Genomic DNA, 19,306 nt, shown 5'->3' with positions numbered 1-19,306 from the left:
AAACTTTGAGGACAGAGTTTGGAGTTGAGGAATCCTAGTTGCAAAGTTAGTGACCCTGTTAGGCAGGACCAGGGACCTCTATTTGCTAAGAAAAGGTTGAAAGGGGACTGAAAAATTGCCCTTGGGGAATTATGCAGGCAAGAAAGCCCAAGGCCTTAACACATGTTCTAATACAGGACTAGAATGAGAGATCTACTCTGTATTTACTTCCTAGTTCCCTCGGCATGGCAACCTCAGATGAGTCTAAAGACAGAATCTCGATTCTACACAGCTCAAGTTCCACTTCTCAAGTTCCAGATCAGTGCTGCTCAAAGTCTGGTCCCCGGCCACTGCTGCCCACCAGCAGTTACTGGTCTGTGACAGAATATGGGCTGAAATTGAGAGTAAATGTTGAGAAACTTAAAAAAAAATTTTGATAGAGTAATTTTGTGTCTGACACATTGATTTCCCTTCTGAATTTTTATAACATTCATCTTCTATACCACATGATCTAACAATTGTGTACATTCTTGCATTTCTTGGAATTGCTTGGAATCATTTCTTATATCTTTAGCTCGCTTACAGGCAGATTGTAAATTCTTGAAGGCAAAGATTGAGTGTAAATGTCTTCAGCTCTGCTCATACTTGGTTAAGTTTGGGAAGGCCAGCTAAGGAGGGTTGATACATTCTTAAGTGCTTGCAGAAAAATATTTGAATGCCATCAGCAATTTGAAATACATTTCATACCAGATATTAATGGTTTTCTTCTAAGAAAAAAGTGTCCATATTGGTCCAGAAAGCATGCTATAGACTCTATATTATTCTTCTCTTAAAATTATGGGCTATTGATTTATTATAAGATGCACACTGTAGTAGGACTAACAATGTTAATTAGCAGAACTAACATATATGTGCTCAAAAATACTTGAATTGAATGAAATTCTAGTCAGGCTACTGATTGTAATAGTCATTATAATACTAGTATAATTACTGCGTAGATTTCTCATTTATACCGCAGAAAGGGAGGATTCCGTACTATATTTTCTTAAGTTGTCTAACTTCTTACTGCTGTACACCTGATGAAGGTAAAAAGTTTTCTCTGGAGAAATTTATCACCACAAACTTCTACTTTGCTAATTTGTTCGCACTCATAATACCAAAGCCATAAATGCTATTCACATTTCCCAATTTTTTAGGTGGAGTGGATTCCTCCTTTGTGCCATTGCAATGTTTCTTGTGATATTCCCAATGTTTACTTTTCCAAAAAAGCTTCCTCCTCGACACAAGAAAAAGAGAAAGAAAAAATACTCTGCTGATGTTGCTGGTGACGATGACGTTATGAAGGAGAAAACAAACAATTGTGATGAAGTGGACAAAAAAGTTTCTTCTATAGGATTTGGAAAGGATGCCAGAGGTAAGGTATATCTTTTGAATAAGTATGTGCATGGCACTTCAGATCAGTGCTACTCAAAGTCTGGTCCCCGGCCTCTGCTGCCCACCAGCAGTTACTGGTCTGTGACAGAATATGGGCTGAAATTGAGAGTAAATGCTGAGAAGCTTAAAAAAAATTTTTGACAGAGTAATTATGTGTCTGTCGAATCTAATAACAATAATAAATTGGGCTTAAATTTTGTATGTTTTAAAATTTTCATTTTCTAATAATTCATCTTTAATGTATCTTGCAAAAGTATCAGTAACAATAGACTAGAAATAATAATTAAAAAATAGTCCTTCGTCACAGATAGCTTGCAGAAGCACTGATTTAGAATCTAAAGGTGAAGACTTCATACTGTAATTAGAGATGTCTGATTTTTTAAATAATTATTGCATTATACAATGGATGGTTTGTCTCAGGGAACCGTGGGTTTGATAGTGTGTCCTGATCCTTACATAAATATAAAACTTACCCCTAGGAAAGGATCTTGTTCAACAGTGGCTCTGTCAAAACTTGAAAGTGGCCACGGAGAAGGGCAACCAGGGGATGGGTCTCCAAACCCAGCATAAAAACGTCCAGAGGGTTTCAGTGATGTGTACTGGTCTGTTTTTTCATTCTTATCTCTCTTAAAAATAATGACTTTATTAGAGCCAGATTAGGCAATCTCAAATCTAAACAACTTAATCTTAACTAAGCCATTTTTGTTCCATATTCAATACCTCTGTTGAATGACAATAAATCCCTTTATTCCAAGAAACCTATAACACTACATTCCCATTAGTTCCTGCCTATTTCTTGAATTCTCTGAATTGATTTTTCTAACTTATGAAGCATAATATTTATCAAGTGCTTACATCAGTTAAGGTTGTTTTAGGGTAAATTTACCTAGGCATATTATCATCTCACTTTGACTATGTACACAGTAAAGTCGAAGAGGAACCTTTCAGGCCTAGAAGGAAGTTACTAATATATTATGGAACTGTCCCTGCAGCCTAAGAATGGTTAGATTGGACTATTTTTAAAGACTACATTTGTTCAAAGCAGTGAAGTGACATTTCATTGGAAATGCTTCTTCCCAGTTAAGTTTTAGATTTGCCTTTCCCGCTCCCTCCTCATTATTTTGGGACAATGTGTGCTTTTGGAACTGCCAAAATAACCTCTTCTGCTCTCATAACATAAAAGATTCTCTGGATGGTATAAAAGATTCTCTGGATGGTAGCTCTTACCCTGTGGACCAGTCCATCATTTTTCGTGGATGCATGATGGACCATAATACTACCAAGGGAGTGACTTGTTTTTTTTTAAACAACCCAGTTGAGAGCAAAGTTGAAGTTAAAAAATTCACAACATACGAACAGACTAAGAGTTTTACTTTACAGAGAATATAAAGTAGACTCAAGGGGGGAAATAAAGGCTAAGCTAAAATGGTATATTTTATAGCTTAGAGGTAGATGGCTCGAATGTGGAATATATGCTCTGTTGGATAGTAGAGAAAAGGGAGAGCGAAGACTGATATGAAATACCAACAGCGGACACAACCATTGATGGGAATGAAGTCCTTGGAGGAGCCAGTGTAGACGATGATTTCAGTGCCCCATCTGTACTGTGGGACCTTCCCGTTGTCAAGGTGGAGGACCTCCTGAAGGCCTGTGGGTCTTCTTTCGCCTGAAGGTCTTCTCTGTAGTCTGGGAAAGTGCTTGACTCCTGCACACTTCAAGTGCCAAAGAATTAACACCCTGGCCTCCCACCCCTAAAGCCATCTTAACCAGTGGTTGATCAGCATCCCAGCTCCATCCCCTCATGGGTGAGACAATCCTGAGTTATGTTTCTACATCCTTTGTAAGCCACCCTTTCTTCCTGTGCATCACATCCACACTCCCATCCAGTGTTTCCTGAATCTCCCAAATAAACTGTTTGGCCTTGAATTCTTAACTCAACTCCTGCTTTTGGGGGAAGGCTCACTTAGGCAGGCAGGTTCAAAAGTGGTAAAAGCCATCATGGGATTTGAAAATTATTTTTCAGAATTGAGCCTATGTACTGTTTTACTGGATGTCTTCTTGTACTGCTAAGGTTTGTTCTTCATCTTTTCTATGTTCAGTTTGATGGTTCAGGATATTTTCTTTTAGAGGAAAGAATAAGAGGAGTCTTTTGACAGTGATGGGTAGTTGGTTTATAAAATCCATTTTCATTCTGGTTTTCTTGTCAGTATTTCTGATAAATTCTCAGCTTTTTCACTCTATGCCTTAACTATGATGACGGATCTTACTGCGGCAGTGAACCTTCCTGATTAGGACGCAGAGCTGGTTTATTTTATTACTTCTTCTTGCACTGGATTCTCTAATTGTATGTAGACCTGGAACTTCCAGAGACACTTTCTTTTGTTAGAAAGGAATCCTGTTCAAATGGGAATATAAAGTGAAAATGTTTTGCTAAAAATTATTCCAGTGATATTGATGACATTGGAATAATGTTCAAATACAATATTTAAAATTAATTCATATATATCTTGCACATTTTGGTTTCTAATACCTTCACCAGTCTAATATTTAATCTGATTTTCAAAAAGATCAGTTAAATCTCTGAGAATCATTCCATCACTGACACAATTTGTATTCCAAAGCTGAGATTCATTCTTTAGGTCTTGAATGAAAGAGTGGTTGCTAAGATTTCATTTTGAGTTAAATCTGAGTTTGATTTGCAGATCTTCTTTCTCCCTGTCCTGTTTTTTTGGAGTAAGGCTCCTTTTAAGTCTTTATTTTATATTTGAAATCTGTACATCAATATTAGCTTCTTCAAAGAGAAGGTGGAAAGGTGGCCAAGTTAGTATTTTTTTAGTTCCTAAAAACAAAAATGATTTAGGCCATACAGAATGGTGCTCCTTGAGAAGTTTTATTGCAGAGATCGCAAGAAGGAAATACACTACACTTTCTACCCTCTGCCTCCACATTTTAATGACAGACCTTGGGAAAATCTGACTCAGTGTTTCTAGATTCTTATTACAAATTATGCAGGAATAAGACTTTTAAAACACCACAAAGGAGAAAGTAGAATTTTTAGTGTGTCTGCATCACCATCCCATAAAGAGAATAGCATCGATTGCTTCAACATCTTACCCATAAAAATAAACAGCTAAAATATTTAAGGGGATCAATTTTCCTGAGGTTTGAGGTCCAGCATTTTAAAAGTCTTCTGACTTTACCTGGACATTTTCCTAAATAGAAAGCTTTTGGTAGCAGTTAATCGTAAGAAGATGTTTATTTTTGTGTCCACTTTTAACCTTCATTTCTTGGCATTATTAATTAACATAAAGTACAACAGACTTTCTCTGCTAGACTTTTGTTTGTGTTCAAGTAGAATATATTTATCATCCTAAGTAAAATAGCTACTCTGAGGTGATGCACTGATTTAAAGAGGCTATTGGAAGTTATAGAGTATTGATCACTAGAGGGTGATGTCATCATTTAATTCAATGACTATTCACTCTGTAGAAGCTGCTGTACTCCAAGCTGTGGCAGATCGGAAGATGAGTGAGCCATGGTTTGCCCTCAGAGAGCTTATAGTCCATTGAGGGAGACAGGACAAGTACAGATGGAAATATGCTAATGGCCAAAAAGGAAGATGGTGTGAGAGTCAGAGGCAGGCGAGGGAACATCTAGTTGAGGGATCAGGAAAGGTTTCACGGAGGAGGTGGGATTTGTGATGGACCTTGGAAGACTGGGAGAATGTCAGTAGGTGGAGGTGGGATGGTGTGGGTATTCCAGTCAGAGAGAGCAAAAGCAAGAAGGTCAGACTGGGGTGATGTATTTGAAAATGCTGAGCGAGTGTATTGTGGTTGGTGTGTTGGATGTGCATGGTGGAAGCCTGGGACGTAAGGTTGGGAGGGTAAGGTGGGACCATATTGTGCATAGAGAGTTCCAACCTTAACTGAGTTTGGCCCAGATGGGCAGTGGGGAGGTTTGAGCAGCCTTTGGCAAGCACTCTGTTAGGTAGGTTAGGGAGGGGAGGGAGTGGAATGGAAGGAGGGCACCCAGCTAGAAAGCTACCGACAGAGCCCGAGAGAGGTGATGATGGTTTTGCTTAGTACAGATGGAAAGGACAGTAGCGTGCTAAATTGGTTTTTTTTTGGCCACGCCAGGATGGGATCTTAGTTCCCTGACCAGGATCTAACCCATGCCCCCTGCAGTGGAAATGCAGAGCCCTAACCACTGGACCGCCAGGGAATTCCCTCCTTGTCCCCTTTCAGTTGCTTTCAACTCTCCAGCCAGAAGGATCCTGTTGAAATGCCACTCCTCTGCTTAAAGCTTCTGTGGTCTCCCAGTCTAACCCCTGGCTACCTGCCTGCCCCCGTATCCTTCTTGCAATCCCATTCGTTCATTCTACTTCAACCACATTGGGCTCATCACTGGTCCTCAAGTCTGCCAGCACACTCTCACCTCAGGGCCTTTGCACTTGCCATTCCCGTGTGGTGAACGCTCTCTCCCACATCCTCTCGCTTCCTTCAGGGTATTTCTCAAATGGTCCCTTTTCAATGAGGCCTTGCTTGGCCACCATATTTAAAAATTTCTACCTTCCTCTCCAAAGCTTATCTCTTTCTCTCCTTTATTTTTCTCCTTAGCACTCATCACTATGTAGTATACTATGTATTTTACTTACCTTATTTATAGTCTCAGTAATGAGAAAGTAAGCTCCGTGAAGGCAAGGATTTTTTGTCTGTCATGTTCCCTGATAAATTCCCACCATCTAGTAGATACTCAGTAAATATTTGAAGAATGAATTATTGAATGGTGAGGCGGGAAGGAAGAGGTTGTGTTTATAGAATGTGGCAACTGCTATGGGAATGATGGGGAGGGAGGTACCAGAGTCGGTTTCAGGGTTTCAACCTCAGATGATGGAGAGAGGAATAGAGGGGCAGGGGGAATAAATTCTGAATTTGAGTTGCCTAAGAACAAAGAACCATTGCATGTGGCTCTTTGCTAGGTGTTTTAAAAGCCAGTAAAGCATGGACTATGTTAGAGGCAATAGTTGACTCAGCAAAGAGAGATCACCAAAAGCCACGTGCCTGGGACGTGCCATCTTAGCCTCTTGTGTTTTGCCTTTGCTCTTTTGTTGAGTTACGCTTTGGCTTTAGGTTTGCAGCCTATATTGAGAGCTGTTGCTTGAATTCCCCATATTTGCCATAAGAGCATTGCTCAGTGTCCTTTATGTAAAACCCTATTTCTTGAGAACAGAGTGCTCACACTTAGCCTACCTAGGAAGCGCCACGGGGGCTTCTGAAAACCCAGAGTGCTGGACCCCAGCCCAGAGTGTCTGATTCAGGAAGCCTGAGGTGTGGCCTGAGAACATGCATTTTAACAAGTTCCCAGGTGAGACTGATGCTGGTGGTCCAAGGACAGCGCTGTGAGAATCACTGCTCTAGAACGTAGTTAAGAAAAGCATTGTTTTCCACAAGGAAATTAGAATGTTTCTGCTAGTGATGATTATACAACTTTCTGCTTTGGTGGCCAGGAAACTGAGGGTCAAATTTGAAGCCCAGGAAGAATCTCATAGAAATATTTAATTCTTTTCTCTGGCTTTGGTGTTCTGCTCTATTTACATCTTCTCTATTTCTTTCTTTTCAAGGAAATATGAATTTCTTTTTCTTTCTTTAATTGAAGTATTGATATAGTTGATTTACAATATTACATTAGTTTTCTGTGTGCAATATGGTGATTCAATATCTTTATAGATTATACTCCATTTAAAGTTTTACAAAATAATAGCTATATTTCCCTGTGCTGCATAATATATCCTTGTTGCTTATTTATTATATACACAGTAGTTTGTATCGCTTAATCCCATATACCTATTTTGCCCCTGCTCCCTTTCCTATTCCCACTGGTGACCAGTGGTTTGTTCTCTGTATCTGCGAGTCTGTTTCTGTTTTGCTATGTGCATTTTTTTGTTTTACTCTTTAGATTCCACATATAAGTGATTACAGAGTATTTGCTTTTCTCCGTCTGACTTATTTTACTAAGAATAATACCCTCTAGGTCCATCCATGTTGTTGCAAATGGCAGAATCTCATTCTTTTTTATGGCTGAGTAATGCTCCATTGAAAACTATGCCACATCTTCTTTATCCATTCATCTCATCTTCTCTATATCTATTTCTTTGTTTCATTTCTCTTTTACATTTATTTTGTTGTACCTTCAGCTTAAGAGGCAAAATGTAGATGGTAACAGGCATGGCAAAGAATTGCTAAAAAAGAAAACACTTTTCAAATACTCAGTGCAAATTAACTGTGGGACTACTACTCATCAGAGTAGTATCTACTTAGAAATATATATAAATACTCATTAGATTTAAACAAGCAGGATTGTACTGTGGCCAGTAACCACTAATAATGTATTCTGGGCCCCAGTGGCCGCCGTTTCTGTCCACTGTCGGCAGGTAAGTGGTTCAGGAACTCTGTGTGCTCACCCAGAGGTGACTGTGGTGTGCCAGGGTCATCCAGTTCCTTCTGCTCTTTTATTGGCAAACAGGGAATGCCATTTGTCAGTATGCTGTGGGGTGGGGGAAGAAACTGGAATACTTTAATGGGGACTTGTGATGGGGGAACCCAGGGACATCATTAGTTCCAAAGAAAATGGGCAGGAAATGGGGGCACTTGGGGTCCTGTGTTGTCCATGTTACATATGAAGAGCAACTTTGGTTTTGCTTTTACAGGAAGACATGACTAAAAATAGTTTGATGCTCCTTTGTAATAGGCATGGTAAAGTTGTATCTGCTACATGTCCATGAAATATACAGGAGGGTGCAAGATTTACAGGCCATAAAGGAGGTTATTGAGGTTTTCACTGCATGGTGATGGTATGTTTCCACCAGCTTTTTGATGCATCTGAAGGCTTAAAAGTATATAAATAATAAAAACTAAAAGATTGGAGGTAAAGGAAACTTCGTGGAGAGACGTTAAATAAAGTGATTCCAGGATTTTAATTTATGGAGGTGACTGAGTGATGGTATGGAGAGGTCAATGCCATTGAAAGAAGAATTTATTACTCACATTTCCCAAGAGAAAGGGGCACACCATGCCATATGGGGCCACAGGGGAAGCACCAGGTTGTGGTCAGGAAACAAAAGACAGGAGTGAGGGGAAAGCCAAGGCCAGAGCCCTTATTGGGGTTTCCATGGGAAAGACAAGGCGGGACGGAGTAAACAGCTTACCACTGGCTAGTCTGAGTGATTCCAGCCGACTCTGGGCTGTAGGGCTGCGTTCTAGTTGTCTGGGTGGCTTAGGGCAGGGAAAATACTGGCTTGGCGTGTGAGAGTTAGATAACAAGGTGGCTGATCATAAAAACTCAGGATTGGTTGGTTTCTGTATAAAAGATGTGCTCCCAGCTGAGCCCTTGCTATATCTAAGCACTGGTAGTCCAGTCTTTCTCCAGCCAGCAAGCTTTTTAAGATGTCAAAACATTATAAAATACAGGGAAAAGGTGATTAATATAAAGCTGGTGGGAAAAAAGAAGCTTCTGTATTACAGCCAGAGGTACACTCTTACCTGGCCCGATTCCACAATAATCGTTATTTGGAGCTCCCACTGCCTTTCTCTCCACCGCTTTCCCTCTCCCCATCCTCTGGAGGGCCTTTCCCAAGCCCTTGAGGCTGAGGCTGAGGTTCAGCCCTGCATTCTGGCATCATGTTATTTTATAAAGATCTCCACATTCTACATAACAATGACCCCCCACTCGGGTGCTTCCATTTTTGCCCAATGGGAATTCTGTGCCTGGTTTGACTTAGTTCACTTAAGCCACCTTTCTTTGCTTGTTCTGTTGATATTTCCCTCAAAGTTTACTTTGATTTAAGAAATTGGCATTACCTAAGACTTTCAGGAAAGGACTAGACTGGTTCCCAAGTATCATTCTAATTATTGAGATAGATGGCTGGCAATGTCTATCTTAAGAAAATTTCTCTTTCTTTGCTTCTTTTCCTCTTTCACAAATATCTTTATTAAGCAACTACTACAGGATGAAGAATTCAGGATACATATATGAAAAGTTACAGTCCTTGCCTCAAAGGGAGCTAGAAAGGAAAATAGGCATAATAAAATGTAAGTCTTAAAATGGAGGTATATACCTTCTGAGGAAGTTGAAGAAAAAGGAAGAAGGAATTCCTAAGTTAGTGGCCTGAGTCAGGGAAGACTTCTCTAGGAGGATGACATATTGCTGCATCCTTTTAAATTTGAAGGTTTTTTTTTGGGGGGGGGGTGGAATATAAAAGCAATGCATGTTCATGGTTGAAAATTTAGAAAGTATTTAAAAATATAAAAAATAAAATAAAGGTGAATTCCAACCTCATCCCTGAACATAAATGATTAATTTTTTTTATAATAAAAAAGTATATTTTGAAACTGGACAGAGGTGGTGATTGCATACCATTGTGAATGTACTAAATATCACTGAATTGTTGACTTTAAAATAGTTAAATTTATGTTATGTGAACTTCACCTCAAAAAATTATTTTTAAAAAGGTGTTTATTCTAATTTAAACATAAGGAAAATAAACTGAATGGGCACTAGACTTCAGATAAATCCTTTTTTTTTTCCCCACAAGAAGAGATATTATTTCCAAAAATATCTGTGTCAGGAAAATTATAAAAAGTATTAATATGGGTCAGTATGTTTGGTTGGTACTTAATGTTTATAATTTATACCTGGCTATAAAGGTAAGTTTCCAGGTAATAAAATCTAGTCAACAACTTTATAGTAATAATAATTCATCTGCTTTGTATAATAATAAACCAAACACTACCCCTCATCCCACTCTCAGTTTAAATTAAAAACATGCTATACTCCAATAAGAATTAAAAAAAAAAAAAATTAAAAGTAACCACCGCCTCCCCAAATCCATAGAACCATACATGAACAGAAAAGTTAATTTTATTAATTGCTAATTTATTTTTTAAAAATGGATGACTGGGACTTCCCTGGTGGCGCAGTGGTTAAGAATCTGCCTGCCAGTGCAGGGGACATGGGTTCAATCCCTGGTCTGGGAAGACCCCACATGCCACGGAGCAACTCAGCCCGTGTACCACAACTACTGAGCCTGCGTGATGCAACTACTGAAGCCCGCACCCATAGAGCCCGTGCTCTACAACTAGAGAAGCCACCACAGTGAGAAGCCCGCGCACCACACGGAAGAGTAGCTTCTGCTCGCCACAACTAGAGAAAGCCTGCATGCAGCAACGAAGACCCAACATGGCCAAAAATAAATTTAAAAATTTAAGATAAATTAAAAAAATTTAAAAATGGATGACAAAACAAGATTGAAAGCTTATGTCTACTTTAAAAGGGCTCTGTAGAAGAACTTAAAGTGGATGTGGAAATAAGATATCAGCAGGTAAAAACAAATACAAACAACATATTGCGGGGAAGGAATTTTCTTGCAACCAGAAAAATATCAGAAAATAAATGGAAAGTTAAAAAATAAATGGAAACCAAAAAGAGCAGAAGCAAGAAGGACTACAATCCTGCAGCCTGTGGAACAAAAACCACATTCACAGAAAGATAGACAAGATGAAAAGGCAGAGGGCTATGTACCAGATGAAGGAACAAGATAAAACCCCAGAAAAACAACTAAAAAAAGTGGAGATAGGCAACCTTCCAGAAAAAGAATTCAGAATAATGATAGTGAAGATGATCCAGGACTCAGAAAAAGAATGGAGGCAAAGATCAAGAAGATGTAAGAAATGTTTAACAAAGACCTAGAAGAATTAAAGAACAAACAAACAGAGATGAACAATACAATAACTGAAATGAAAACTACACTGGAAGGAATCAGTAGCAGAATAACTTAGGAAGAAGAACGGATAAGTGACCTGGAAGACAGAATGGTGGAATTCACTGTGGCAGAACAGAATAAAGAAGAAAGAATGAAAAGAAATGAAGACAGCCTAAGAGACCTCTGGGACAATATTAAATGCAGCAACATTCGCATTGTAGGGGTGCCAGAAGGAGAAGAGAGAGAGAAAGGACCCAAGAAAATATTTGAAGAGATTATAGTTAAAAACTTCCCTAACATGGGAAAGGAAATAGCCATGCAAGTCCAGGAAGTGCAGAGAGTCCCATACAGGATAAACCCAAGGAGAAACATGCCGAGACACATAGTAATCAAATTGGCAAAAATTAAAGACAAAGAAAAATTATTAAAAGCAGCAAGGGAAAAACAACAAATAACAACCAAGGGAACTCCCATAAGGTTAACAGCTGATTTCTCAGCAGAAACTCTACAAGCCTGAGGGGAGTGGCATGATATACTTAAAGTGATGAAAGGGAAGAACCTACAACCAAGATTACTCTACCCAGCAAGGATCTCATTCAGATTTGATGGAGAAATCAAAAGCTTTACAGACAAGCAAAAGCTAAGAGAATTCAGCACCACCAAACCATCTCTACAACAAATGCTAAAGAAACTTCTCTAAGTGGGAAACACAAGAGAAGAAAAGAACCTACAAAAACAAACCCAAAACAATTAAGAAAATGATAATAGGAACATACATATCAATAATTACCCTAAACGTGAATGGATTAAATGCTCCAACCAAAAGACACAGGCTTGCTGAATGGATACAAAAAAAAGACCCATATATATGCTGTCTACAAGAGACCCACTTCAGACCTAGGGACACATTCAGACTGAAAGTGAGGGGATGGAAAAAGATATTCCATGCAAATGGAAATCAAAAGAAAGCTGGAGTAGCAATACTCATATCAGATAAAATAGACTTTAAAATAAAGAATGTTGTAAGAGACAAAGAAGGACACTACATAATGATCAGGGGATCGATCCAAGAGGAAGATATAACAATTTTAAATATATATGCACCCAACATAGGAGCACCTCAATACATAAGGCAACTGCTAACAGCTATAAAATAGGAAATCGACAGTAACACAATAATAGCGGGGGACTTTAATACCTCACTTACACCAATGGACAGATCATCCAAAATGAAAATAAATAAGGAAACAGAAGCTTTAAACGACACAATAGACCAGATAGATTTAATTGATATTTATAGGACATTCCATCCAAAAACAACAGATTACACTTTCTTCTCAAGTGCGTACGGAACACTCTCCAGGATAGATCACATCTTGGGTCACAAATCAAGTGTCAGTAAATTTAAGAAAATTGAAATCATATCAAACATCTTTTCTGAGCAAAACGCTATGAGATTAGAAATGAATTACAGGGAAAAAACCGTAAAAAACACAAACACATGGAGGCTAAACAATATGTTATTAAATAACCAAGAGATCACTGAAGAAATCAAAGAGGAAATCAAAAAATGCCTAGAGACAAATGACAATGAAACACGACTATCCAAAACCTATGGGATGCAGCAAAAGCAGTTCTAAGACGGAAGTTTATAGCTATACAAGCCTACCTCAAGAAACAAGAAAAATTGCAAATAAACGATTAACCTTACACCTAAAGGAACTAGAGAAAGAAGAACAAACAAAACCCAAAGTTAGCAGAAGGAAAGAAATCATAAAGATCAGAGCAGAAATAAATGAAAAAGGAACAAAGAAAACAATAGCAAAGATCAATAAAACTAAAAGCTGGTTCTTTCAGAAGATAAACAAAATTGCTAAACCATTAGCCAGACTCATCAAGAAAAAGAGGGAGAGGACTCAAATCAATAAAATTAGAAATGAAAAAGGAGAAGTTACAACAGACACCACAGAAATACAAAGCATCTTAAGAGACTGCTACAAGCAACTCTATGCCAATAAAATGGACAACCTGGAAGAAATGGACAAATTCTTAGAAAGTATAACTTCCAAGACTGAACCAGGAAGAAATAGAAAATATGAACAGACCAATCACAGGCAATGAAATTGAAACTGTGATTAAAAATCTTCCAACAAACAAAAGTCCAGGACCAGATGGCTTCACAGGTGAATTCTGTCAAACATTTAGAGGAGAGCTAACACCCATCCTTCTCAAACTCTTCCAAAAATTGCAGAGGAAGGAACACTCCCAAACGCATTCTGTGAAGCCACCATCACCCTGATACCAAAACCAGACAAAGATACTACAAAAAAAGAAAATTACAGACCAATATCACTGATGAATATAGATGCAAAAATCCTCAACAAAATACTAGCAAACAGAATCCAACAACACATTAAAAGGATATACACAATAAAAGGATCATACACCATGACCCTTATCCCAGGGATGTAAGGATTCTTCAATGTACACAAATCAATCAATGTGATACACCATATTAACAAATTGAAGAAGAAAAACCATATGATCATCTCAACAAATGCAGAAAAAGCTTTTGACAAAATTCAACACCCATTTATGATAAAAACTCTCCAGAAAGTGGGCATAGAGGGAGCCTACCTCAACATAATAAAGGCCATATAGGACAAACCCACAGCAAACATCATTCTCAATGGTGAAAAATTGAAAACATTTCCTCTAAGATCAGGAACAAGACAAGGATATCCACTCTCGCCAGTATTATTCAACATAGTTTGGGAAGTCCTAGCCACGGCAATCAGAGAAGAAAAAGAAATAAAAGGAATACAAATTGGAAAAGAAGAAGTAAAACTGTCACTGTTTGCAGATGACATGATACTATACATAGAGAATCCTAACGATGCCACCAGAAAACTACTAGAGCTACTTAATGAATTTGGTAAAGTTGCAGGATACAAAATTAATGCACAAAGGTCTCTTGCATTCCTATACACTAATGATGAAAAATCTGAAAGAGAAATTAAGGAAACACTCCCATTTACCATTGCAACAAAAAGAATAAAATACCTAGGAATAAACCTACCTAGGGAGACAAAAGACCTGTATGCAGAAAACTATAAGACACTGATGGAAGAAATTAAAGATGATACCAACAGATGGAGAGATATACCATGTTCTTGGATTGGAAGAATCAATATTGTGAAAATGACTCTACTACCCAAAGCAATCTACAGATTCAATGCAATCCCTATCAAATTACCAATGGCATTTTTTATGGAATTAGAACAAAAAATCTTAAAATGTGTATGGAGACACAAAGGACCCCGAATAGCCAAAGCAGTCTTGAGGGAAAAAAAACAGAGCTGGAGGAATCAGACTCCCTGACTTCAGACTATACTATAAAGTTACAGTAATCAAGACAATATGGTACTGGCACAAAAACAGAAACATAGATCAATGGAACAAGATAGAAACCCCAGAGATAAACTCACGCACCTATGGTCAACTAATATATGACAGAGGAGGCAAGGATACACAATGGAGAAAAGACAGTCTCTTCAATAAGTGGTGCTGGGAAAACTGGACAGCTACATGTAAAAGAATGAAATTAGAACACTCCCTAACACCATACACGAAAATAAACCCAAAATGGATTAGAGACCTAAAGGTAAGACCGGACACTATAAAACTCTTAGAGGAAAACATAGGAAGAACACTCTTTGACATAAATCACAGCAAGATCTTTTTTGATCCACCTCCTAGAGTAATGGAAATAAAAACAAAGACAAACAAATGGGACCTAATGAAACTTAAATGTTTTGCACAGCAAAGGAAACCATAAACAAGATGAAAAGACAACCCTCAGAATGGGAGAAAATATTTGCAAAGGAATCAATGGACAAAGGATTAATCTCCAAAATATATAAACAGCTCATGCAGCTCAATATTAAAAAAGCAAACAACCCAATCGAAAAATGGGCAGAAGACCTAAATAGACATTTCTCCAAAGAAGACATACAGATGGCCAAGAAGCACATGAAAATCTGCTGAACATCACTAATTATTAGAGAAATGCAAATGAAAACTACAATGAGGTATCACCTCACACCAGTTAGAATGGGCATCATCAGAAAATCTACAAACAACAAATGCTGGAGAGGGGGTGGAGAAAAGGGAACCCTCTTCCACTGTTGGTGAGAATGTAAATTGATACAGCCACTATGGAGAACAGTATGGAGGTTTCTTAAAAAACTAAAAATAGAATTACCATATGGTCCAGCAATCCCACCACTGGGCTTATACCATAAGAAAACCATAATTCAAAAAGACACATGCACCCCAATGTAAAGAGTGCTGCACCCCAGTTGCAGCACTCTTTACAATAGCCAGGTCATGGAAGCAACCTAAATGCCTGTTGACAGACGAATGGATAAAGAAGATGTGGTACATATATACCATGGAATATTACTCAGCCATAAAAAGCAACAAAATTGGGTCATTTGTTGAGATGTGGATGGATCTAGAGACTGTCATACAGAGTGAAGTAAATCAGAAAGAGAAAAACAAATATCGTATATTAACTCATATATGTGGAACCTAGAAAAATCGTACAGATGAACTGGTTTGCAGGTCATAAATTGAGACATAGGTGTAGAGAACAAATGTATGGACACCAAGGGGAGAAAGTGGCGGGGGGAGGTGGTGGTGGTGTGATGAATTGGGAGATTGGGATTGACATGTATACACTGATGTGTATAAAATTGATGACTAATGAGAACCTGCTGTATAAAAAATATATATGTATGCTAAAACAAATTAGCATATAGATATTATTCATAATTATGAGTTTGAATCTTGAAGAACATGTCAAATTATGCTATGGATTTCCAGTAATATCAGTTAAAACATAGGAAATATTCAAAGCTCTATCGCTTAAAAAGGCAATGGCCCAATTATCTGAAAAATTCAAGCATACAAACTATTTCTCTCCCAGATAGGCTGCATAAAGCCAGTATTGTATATCTCTTCCTTGTTCTTTTGTTCACATTTAAGTTTTTCTTTCAATGGGATTTTTAGTTTATAATCTTATCTACATCCCTTTAGGATTCCTTAGCTTTAAAGAGCCCCACTTTAAAAAAGATGATCTATTTGGTCCTTCACATTTTTCTGTGGTTTTGGTAAGTCCACCACCACATGGACTACCCTGAATTTTATGACATATGCTTCCTTAATACCTAACTCTCACCCCAGGAGAAAATCAGGCATCCTTGGAACAGACTTCATACATAAGTATATGGATATTGTTTTAGTACAAATTTAAAAATGTTAATAAATAAATACATTCCAGGAATATTTTTTGAGTGCCCACTGAATGTCAGATCTGTGCCAGGAGCTGGGCATACAAAGATGTACCAAGGTCCTGCCTTCATGGCATTTACATTCTCTTGAAAGAAGCAGATGGGAAAACATGTGCAGCTACAAAAGAACTGATGAGCGTAGATGGACAGGAACAGCGTGTGGTGGGAGCACAGAGAAGGAACACTTCCGTCTGTCTGGAGGGGCTGTGACAGCTTCCTCCAGGAGGGGATTAATCTCGACACTCAATGGATGAGCTTGACATTTGCCGATCGGACTTGTGGGGAATACAGTTAATAGCACAGAGATAAGAAAGACCCTGTTGTAGCATAAGGGCGTAACTGTTCTGATAACTGAGAGACTGTACATGTCAAAAGTGACGCAGCTTACCTTTTCCATGAAGATATATAAAGATCACACACGTGAGTTAATTCACATTACAAAATGCAAACTATACAAAAGTATATACGCAGGAATCTTTTTTTATTTCTCTTTCCCAATCTTACTCCCATTCACAGCATTTCTTGGCATTATATATATTGAAGTGTATACCTTCTACCATATATAAATCCATTGTTTTAGCTTGTTTTTTACCTAAATATTATATATATATTTATGCACACAGGCCTATGTACATTTCTGCAGCAGCTTGCTTTATTCATTAACAAAAATATTTCTCGGAGTTCCTTTCATGCTAGTACATAAAGCTCCATTTCATTTTTAACTACTACGTAGTATTTCATTACAAGGCTGTGCCATAATTTATGTAAACGTTTCCCATTGATGAACATCTATTTTTTCCCCCTAAATTTTTGCTCTTATAAATAATGCTGTAATGAAAATGCACATACATCTTGAAGCATATATATGGCAAGTTCTGTGGAATAAATGCCTAGATTCAAAAATGGGACTTTTCTCTCATCCTTGAGAGGTGGCTGGATAGGTATGGAGCCCGTACCTCTGGGCTATCTGGCTCCTTTGGAGATCGTTTCTGTTTGTTCCCCAAACCAAAGTCCCTGGGAGTGTCTGACCTGGTGGCCTTATCCCTTATGCCTTTTTAGCTGTATTATTTCCTGTTTCATAATGAGGCTGGAAGAACAGATGTCCCATATCATGTACCAATTCCTCTGCTGTGGGTGTCAGGCCAGAGAGCTGGCATCTCAGAAGTGCGCCTACTCAGGGAAGTGTTAGTTGGGTGAAGTGGAAACTATAATTTAGGACTATATTGCATGTACTTTATACATTTAGTAGACTTCAGGGTCTTAACAAAGAATACCATTATTTCAGTCAATAAAAAATGCAAATCGTTTATTTTAAGCAGTTTTTGAAACAGGAGTCATAGGTTTGGGATATTTCTTATAAGGATATTTGTGTATGGGTATGTTTTTAGATTCTTTATTAAATTTCCTTGTCCTAGTTGAAAAACTAAAAAAAACCCCAAATCTATTTAATAAAGGGGATGAGTTCTAATCAGTCATCAAGTTTTCCTATATTGCTGAATGGCTATTTCCAGTTCATTTCAAAAGCAATTCAATTTTCTTTTCTTCTCCATCCCTTGTTTATAACATTCATTTGTCATTTTTGTCATTTTATAGACCTACCAAGAGCAGCTGGCAGGATCTTAAGCAACATGACATTCCTTTTTGTGAGTTTGTCATACACAGCTGAGAGTGCCATTGTAACTGCTTTCATTACCTTCATTCCCAAGTTCATCGAGTCACAGTTTGGTATTCCAGCTTCCAATGCCAGCATCTACACTGGTAAGGCACTGCCGTTAGAGCTCCTTGAAACCATGATCATTTTTGACCACTAAACTAAAATGCAATGAGTAAAGAGAAAGTTCGTTCTAACATCAAGGTGTTAAATTCAAGTTCATGAACAGCAAGCTTCCCCCACCTCAGATTTTAGGAGGAGGAAGTCTTTGAATGTTTTCTCTTCGATTCAGATTGTACTAAAGTGTAACATTTTCACCAACTGTGTTTTGGAAAAGGGAGAACTTTGCATATTTGTGTTTCTACGGTTCTCAGTTCAAAAGAATGAAACGGGCAAACTTAAATCTGAATAAGTCTTTTCATGGTCTGACATGAGTCTGAAAGTGTTAAATTTTTAAAAATTGATGGTCTGAAATATAGATCATTTTCATGGATTTCCCATTCATAAATGTGAACAGGTTTTAACTGCATTACTGGAGGTGCTTGAAGTTAGAAAGGCAATATATGAATTTTGTTTTCGATGATGTTTTATGTTGATACATAGACCCATAATACTTTGTGCTCAAATCTTTTTTTTCCATAGTAAATTGGGTGCTCAGAAATGTGGGAACATGAATTCTCAGATATTGGGATTTTCAGTGTATTATATCATGTAATATCCTGGATGTTTCCTTAGTGATTTCAAAGATGGTCAAATGACTGTATCTACCTAAGGCTCAATTTATTAATAAAGTATATTTAAGCGGTTAAGTGGAGAATTACAAGAGCTTTTGCAATGGCCGGCTCCCACTTTTCTCCTTCACTTCCACATTCAAACCCAGCAAGCTTGGATTATCTGAAAGTTAGCGGACAAAATTATATTATTGTATAGAAAGAGAAGTCGAACTATTTGGGTAATCATTTTGTTCTCTATTTCATTTTGCCCATAAAAATACATACATTCTGGGTTGTGGGTCCATGATAGCAAATCTTTTTATAAAGAGTATACTGCTATGGACATTTTAATTGTCACCTATAAATCTGTTTTTTTCTGTTGGTTTTAAATAATATATGTTTTGCTTATATTAAGGTA

At 37.8% G+C, this 19,306-nt stretch overlaps 1 protein-coding gene across 1 annotated transcript in view; it reads left to right on the top strand.

Moving 5' to 3' along the window:
• The window catches only part of SLCO5A1 (solute carrier organic anion transporter family member 5A1), a 117,826-nt gene that overhangs the window by 48,097 nt on the left and 50,423 nt on the right, over positions 1 to 19,306 (top strand). Inside the window, exons 3-4 of the mRNA XM_065895548.1 lie at positions 1,176 to 1,393; positions 18,118 to 18,282. Of these exons, the coding sequence (XP_065751620.1) occupies positions 1,176 to 1,393; positions 18,118 to 18,282 (383 nt within the window). The remainder of the gene's footprint in view (positions 1 to 1,175; positions 1,394 to 18,117; positions 18,283 to 19,306) is intronic.

This window comes from Phocoena phocoena, chromosome 17, assembly GCF_963924675.1.
Source record: "Phocoena phocoena chromosome 17, mPhoPho1.1, whole genome shotgun sequence".
Classification (NCBI taxonomy): domain Eukaryota; kingdom Metazoa; phylum Chordata; class Mammalia; order Artiodactyla; family Phocoenidae; genus Phocoena; species Phocoena phocoena.
Note: the sequence above shows the minus strand (reverse complement) of the source record. Positions and strands in the feature narration are given on the sequence as shown.